The 7,438-nt window shown below is 32.9% G+C and overlaps 1 protein-coding gene across 1 annotated transcript; it reads left to right on the top strand.

Moving 5' to 3' along the window:
• Positions 1–439: 439 nt before the first annotated feature.
• LOC108449920 (RING-H2 finger protein ATL7-like) lies at positions 440–6,693 on the top strand. Its single transcript, XM_017747303.2, has 3 exons — positions 440–1,024; positions 2,008–2,105; positions 5,990–6,693. Exons 1-3 carry the CDS (start codon positions 866–868, stop codon positions 6,414–6,416), a joined length of 684 nt encoding a protein of 227 aa, XP_017602792.1. The 5' UTR covers positions 440–865; the 3' UTR covers positions 6,417–6,693.
• The last annotated feature ends 745 nt before the right edge of the window (positions 6,694–7,438 follow it).

Below are 7,438 nucleotides of genomic sequence, written 5' to 3'. Positions count from 1 at the left end.
GTTAGGTGACTAAATCACAAAGATTTCATTTTAAATGACCAAAATGAAAATACATTAAAAGTTAGATGACCAACTAAAGGATTTACCCGAAATTAAAGAAAAATAAATGGAAACAGAAACATTTTGTGAACACTTACATCATCAATCCAAACATATTGCAACAATTTTTATTTAAACAATGTGTATTTGGTAGACTCAATCTCAATCGGTACTTGATACATTGAGTGTATTTTTTTTATTCTATACAATTAATTGGTGTTTAATTTTTAAAAATATTTACTTTTTAAATAGTTTACTATAGATTATAGGGTATTTGTCAACTCCAACATCACTTGTATCAAATAATTTACTAAGCAATATACTAAATAATTTGTTTAAATATTTAAAACCATTAAACTTGAAGCAAATTACATATTAACCCCATCAACAGTAAATAAATAGATGTTGGTAAAATCAGCAACAGATTGTAGTTGGATCAGTTTTCAACTTTCCTTTCTTCCTTTTTGAGTCCAAGATTAGACTTGGAAGATTTAAATCTACAAATAACCTGATAATCTCTCTTGCAGCCCTCACTTTCTCAGTGTTTGTACCCAACAAAGTCTTTTCTTTTCTTCCCTCTCTGTTCCCAACAATGGAACAGTCATCCAACCTCAAGCCCTCCCACTCCTTGTTTCAAGTTCTCACTCCAACTCAACCCCTTCAATTTCATATTTAAACACTGTCAATTCAAAATGGATAGCCTTTCAACTGCTTCAGTCTCGTTTCTACTTCTTGTTTTAAGCTGGAAAAGTTGATTTTCTTTGCTGTCAAACGAAGTTTTTTTTTTTTTTCCTTAGAGAATATATATAATCAAAAGAGGAGAAAAATGATATCAGGAGGGCTAAATTTGGTGATGACTGTTATAGGTTTCACAGTGAGTATTATGTTCATAGTGTTTATTTGTACACGTTTGATTTGTGCTCGTATTCAGCTACGTGCTTCTCGGAGACCCTTCGCAATCTCTTCAAGATCTGATCTTAATATGGTATGGTTTTCTTTTTCCTTTCTTTTTAAAGGAAAGTTGATTCACCCTTAATTCTTAGATTTCCAGAACTGTGCTGTGTTCTGTTTCTTTGTGTGTGTTTGGTTTATTAACAAATCTGGTTTTTTTGGGTGTTCAATTTTACTGATGAAAAATAAAGATTCTTCAAAAAACGTTTTTTTTTTTTCTGATGTAAATATTGCTTGTCATTTTCTTTTCTTTTCTTTTCTTTTCATACTGGGTATTCAACTTTAATAATAAAAGAATGGAATTTAAGGGTACTCAAGAGAAGATTTTTAAGTTTCTTTCTTGGGAATTTTGACTCTTTTTTTTTGTCCTTTTATTTTCTCATGTCTTCTCTGAAAATTTGAATTTCTGTATGAATTATAGCTGAAACCGTTTACTTCTGCATTTAAACTTCTAAAATGGTTTCCACAGAAAATTAAATTTTGGGAGATTTAGAAAATTTCTTAGAAGTGATTTACTGATTTTGAAGAATTTTTTTGGTTTTTACGCTTCAATGCCTTGGTTGATATGTGAACTAAAAGTTGGAAGATAATAATAATAATAATAATAATAATAATAATAATAATAATAATAAAAGTTGAAAGGAGAAGATTTTTGTCAATTTTAGGTATAGCAGTGGTTATCAGTACACCAAGATAATTGGACTCATGTGAGAGGGGTATGTGTCGACATGCGCATGTTTAATTTTTTTTTTCCTAGATTTCCATGTATTTAGAGAGCCCTTGAGATTATATCCCCATACTGATATCCAGATATATATTCGTATTTCAAGAAGAGTCTGAGCAACACAGTACATAATATGAATGACATTTTGTTACAACCAACAAGGCAAAGATGAAAATTAGAAAGTTTTAACAGTAAATATATGCCATTTTCATGTAATTTATCTTTTCAGTTGTTGCATTCACCTTTATGGAGTGGTCCGTCTTCATTATTGATGTTGAATATTGTATTTGCAGCTCGAACGGGGTTTACACGGTATTGAGCCTGTTGTTGTTGCGAATTTCCCAACAAAGACTTTCTGTGATGAGTGCTTCTCAGCTAACAAAGATGCTCAGTATGTTCTCAGAACCTTTGCTTCATTTCAGAAGTTACTGCATCTTTCTTTACCATTTAACATTATGAAGATCATTTCTCTTTAATTTTTCTTTTTTTCGTGAAAAGAGTGTTAGATGCCTAGGATTTGCAAGTCAGTAATTAATTTTGGGTGTAATAACTTTTCTATTCGTAGTGAAGATGTTGGAATTGTCAATGGTTATAGTTTGTGCCCTATTGGACTCTGCAAAGAATGGGGTTAAATAACAATGCAAGAAGAGACAGAGCCTAGCTCTGGCTCTTCCTTTTTCTTGGATTACTCATGTCATGTGTAGGTATGGTGTAGAGATATGACCCATCTTCCAAAATCCAAATACGTGGAAACTTGGAAAAAAAAATTAACATACATGTGTTGGAGGAATACTCATATCATCGCTCATATCCAAGTAAAATAGGACAGAGCAGTCAATGAGATAATCTAGAATGGACGATAAAGCATAAGTGGAGGGAGATAAATAGATGAGAGAGTTGAAATCATAGGTAGTTTCCTCCTTGTGTTTATGTATATAAATAGTATGAATATCTGGGAATTTGTCAAAATTTGCTACATTGATTCTATAGTGATGACATGTTATGGTGAAATGAATTGTATGGCAAAGAAAATGGATGTCATTTGAAATGGCTTGAGATGTTTTAGAAATTTTGGTTTATGCTTTTTTAGACTTGAACCTTGATTGTAGGTAAAGTGTATTCATTTTACCACGAGGCATATCGAAAGTACCAGGTGCCTTTGCATCAATACAAGTTATTCCTTTTAACCATTGCTTAACATTTTCTAAAAGTCATAGTTGGTTCTAATGTGAACTTACTGCAGCTTTTCTTATCGGTAATGTCTGTGCATAAATTCCAAGGTAGACATAAAAGAATGATATTTTTGTTTTTAGTTTTGCCTATCTACAGTGTGGTTTGATCTTTGCTGCGGTTTCCCCAGATGATACAAAGGTTCTTGTTTTACTAAATTTCTGGAGCATGTTTTCGCTCATGCACAAATTTCTTTTGAGTGTCGGAAACCACGGAAAAACTTGTAAACCTTAGAAAATGTATGTTCTGTCTCATATGTTGTACACATGATGCACAACAGGCAGGAAAAATAGAGACAAATACGATTGGGGTTATGACAGAGAGGAAAGAAATTTAGGGTGAAAGAGCAGAAATTCTGAAACAAGAGATTGAACCAGTGGGAGAAATATGAACCCAGAAAACATAAATGTCCACGTCTTAATGCCCCATAATCAAAAAATACTCGGAAAACATGGATACTCCTAGAAAGCACAGTTCTTTTCTTTCATGCTGTCCTTTGTTGTTTACTGTTTCCAAATAAAATATCTCACCTATGCTAACTATGTTACTCAGACTCTGGGGGAAGTATTGGATATAGGCATGTGCTGACATGGGTATGTTCTTTTTTTTAAAGTTCTTTCTATGTATTTTGAGGATTCTTGGAGGATTATATCCTCATGCTCATGTCTGGATATGCATCAAACACGGATACTTCTAGAAAAATGAATAGTTGGAGAAAAATGAATAGCCGGAGCAACAAAATGTGCTAGTGCTAGATTTCCAATGTTAGCTAAAGTTTTCTGTACTTGAAAGTTCCTTTTTTCCCCTTGCTGGTTAGAAGTTGGGAAGCTTTAGGCATGAGCTATGACCAGTCATATTTGCTTTGTGAACTAGTTTCCGATGCCAAGGTGCACTAGGGTCCCAATAAAGAAAGATTAAAGACCAATAAGTCTAGGCTTTTTTAATTTGTTGCATAACAGTTCGTTATTATTTTCTGTTTAAGATTTGGAAGTTTTCACACTGCTGTACAGATTTCGTTATTATCATGTCTGGATATGCATCAAACATGGATACGTCTAGAAAAATGAATAGTCAGAGCAACAAAGTGTGCTAGTGCTAGATTTCTAATGTTAGCTAAAGTTTTCTGCACTTGAAAGTTCTTTTTTCCCCTTGCTGGTTAGAAGTTTAGAAGATTTAGGCATGAGCTATGACCAGTCATATTTGCTTTGTGAACTAGTTTCCGATGCCAAGGTGCATTAGGGTCCCAATAAAGAAAGATTAAAGAGCAATAAGGAGAGGCTTTTTTAAGTTGTTGCATAACATTTTGTTATTATTTTAAGATTTGGAAGTTTTCACACAGCTGTACAGATGTGAAGTGTTTCTCATCCGGCATCTCAAATTCCCCAAATTGAATAGAGTTTTAGTTTGCAAGTTCAAGTAAGACTTTAAACACTTGCCACGGTAGAGATAATGATATATTTGAAACATTGGACTTGCCGGGTTTTGTCAGACCTAGATATTGACTGCCTTCGCATGTTCTATCATCTTTTACTTTTTTGTGCTACAAACATGCCATGTTTTCAATTATAATTTGATCCTTCTAACATTTTAGTGCTTGTAGCCACTGTTAATTGTTCTTTTGAAATGTTCAATAAAAGACAAGGCAATAGAGACTTGTTGGAAGATGGGAAAAATTACTGGAAGATGCTTTCCCCGCAACGAGCACTGCTCGGAAAAATGTTGTTTGGATTAGACATTGAGCAAACTTCTGGTTTCCATATTTTCCAATTATATCGTCATCTTCATTAAAGGAGTGGTGAAGAACATATTCTTGATAGTTTCCCTTATAGCATTATTTTATTAATAGATCTAACTTTTTTAAGCAGTCATTGACCTGCTATACAAAAAAAAAAAGAAGACGGTTTTGAAGAATTTATTTATAACAATAATTGCTAAGCTCACTACCTTGAATTTGAGCTAAGACATTCTCCACTTTTAATGGATGGAAATGCCTCCAATTGTCGTTTTAAGTGGAGGTTGGTTCCATCAAAAAGAAGTGGAGGCAGTTGTTTGTTTATTTATTTATTTCCACTAAATCTAAATGACTAGGGAAGGGCTAGTGGTGGCAATTCAACTGATTTTAAGTTCGTATCATTTCACATGCAAGGTATTTCAAGTTCAGGTTTTCTGGTTTGGACATTTCTATTTAAGCTTTTGGATGATAGAGATATTATGGATTGTATATGTTCCTCTTATTTCACTTCTATTTCCCCCTCTTTCTTATTCTGTGCTGCATGAGTGGACCTAGTGGAACATCCCCGATGGTGATTTATCTGAACACTATTTCGATTTTGATCTGAAGTAGGGAAAAGGATTTAATCCCGACATAACTACACCCAAATTCTTTATTAGTCTCTATAAGTTTTATACTTAGCAATACACGTCAAACTTCTGGTATTAGGTATTTGGTGGGTCCAGGAAGCAAGTGAAGCTGTTAGCTAGCTAGGAATATAAATGGGATCTGGTCATGCCTGAACAGTGTTTGATGACTAAAATCAATGTTACTCAGATTTCGGTGTGATTGTTGGATAGGTTATCCTCTACCCTTGTCCGGAAATGTGTTGAACACGAGTTTCTGACAAAGATATTTCAACAAAATGAAAAGCCCGAGCAATATAGAGCAAAACTCTTAAGTATGGTTGAAGAATGAGGCATCATTTTGGGTCACGATGTTTTTGATAATCTAATTGATGATTCCGCATGACAGAATGTATTTCTTTAGAATTGCAAATTGAAGTGTTCTTGCGTCTCCGTCTTTCTCTCTGTTAATGGAAGATTCGCGGTTCTTATTTTATTTCATCGATATTTTTGTTTTTAGAACTTTTTACTTATTTTCTTCAGTTAGATTGCTTGAGGCATCTTTTTAGAGCCGAGCTAATGAAAATGTCAAATTGCTACGTGTGGCAGGTGCACAGATTGCTTGAGGCATATTTTCTTCAGTTAGATTGCTTGAGGCATCTTTTTAGAGCCGAGCTAATGAAAATGTCAAATTGCTACGTGTGGCAGGTGCACGGTTTGCCTTTCTGAATACCGCCGCGAAGATGTGTTGCGAATCCTCCCGTATTGCGGGCACTCCTTCCATGTAACATGCATAGACCTATGGCTGCAACAGCATTCCACCTGCCCTGTTTGCCGAATATCGCTGCGTGAATTGCCCGAAAAGAAAAGGTTGATGCAACCGTTGTTCAGTTCGGCCGATCGTTCTCATTTTGGCACAGAATCTTTTAATATGCATACGTACAACTGTTTGTTGAGAGGGCACAGATTTCCCTCAAGAACCAGTGAGAGCCCTGAGATGGACCCAAACCAAGAGAATTCATTTGCAACTGGAAATCTGGGGTCGGGGGAAAACATGTCCCGTACAATCGAAAATGATGAAGGCAACATTAAAGAACCAAGAAAGAAGCTTGTGGAAAGCCCATCAAACCCTTGAATAATGTTTGTTTGTGAGTTGATGCAAAGATCTTCTGGTTGTGAAAGTGGATTATTTTCCCTTGGTTCTTCTTTGGTGGATTATTTGTAAATATGTCAAAAGTTGGATGTTTTTGGTGTAATTTTAATCCTCAGTATTAGATGGTTTCTGGCAGTTTTGGTAGCTTTCCTTTTCTCTCTCCAAAAAGCCTTGTTCTGTGTTTTAAGTACTTGACAGATCTACCTATTATAGGAAATGTATTTTATATTAATGAATGATTTTAGTTTGGTATGTTAAATTTTATTTTATTTTTGAAATTTAATTTTATTTGGAGTTATATTTTATTTAATAAGAATAAATTAGTAAATTATCATTACATTGTTAAAAAATACTCAATGAACCAAATGGGACAATGTAAATTTTTCGAGATTTTAATATATTTCAAAATATATTAAATGTTGTAAAAATAACTTTACAGGCAATCATATTCTATTGGATTGAAAAAAAAGTTAATTTTAATATTAATATAATCTAGCGATGGATTTCAGGATGAGTATCAAATGAAATATTGTATTCTCAATATTATGATAGACTGGGCGACTGTTGAGATCAAGAGATCTGTTGCAGTAGTCCTACAATTTTATGAAGCCTACATAACATTTTAACTTCCAACAAAGAGTTTTCTTGGCAATACCAGACTGCTACTCATTTCAGTTTTAAAATCCATACTACATTTAACTTTTATTTTTATTATAATTTTAGATTATTTTGATGTATTTCAATCATTACTAATCTATATCGATTTATATAAATTTTAATATTTTAACTTCATTTCTAAAATTTTGGGTTTTAGCTCCTTTTTTTATAATTATATTAGAAATTAAATATAATCTTTTTAAATTTTATATTTATATATATAAACATGTATATTAATATAAAATTTCATTAAAAATTAAAAATAAAAATATACTAAAATATATATATATAATATTTTTAAAATAATATAATAGCATCCATATCAATCTCCACTAATATTTAAATAA

Source organism: Gossypium arboreum, chromosome 5 (assembly GCF_025698485.1).
Source record: "Gossypium arboreum isolate Shixiya-1 chromosome 5, ASM2569848v2, whole genome shotgun sequence".
Lineage (NCBI taxonomy): Eukaryota > Viridiplantae > Streptophyta > Magnoliopsida > Malvales > Malvaceae > Gossypium > Gossypium arboreum.
The sequence above is the reverse complement of the archived record's forward strand: the minus strand, read 5'-3'. Positions and strand labels throughout refer to the sequence as shown.

What these genes read in the sequence shown, in the direction of transcription:
- LOC108449920 (XM_017747303.2), top strand. Translation starts at nt 866, where the DNA reads ATGATATCAGGAGGGCTAAATTTGGTGATGACTGTTATAGGTTTCACA. An exon ending in CAAGATCTGATCTTAATATG is followed by an intron (nt 1,025 to 2,007) that starts GTATGGTTTTCT and finishes TTGTATTTGCAG; the next exon opens with CTCGAACGGGGTTTACACGG. An exon ending in TCAGCTAACAAAGATGCTCA is followed by an intron (nt 2,106 to 5,989) that starts GTATGTTCTCAG and finishes TACGTGTGGCAG; the next exon opens with GTGCACGGTTTGCCTTTCTG.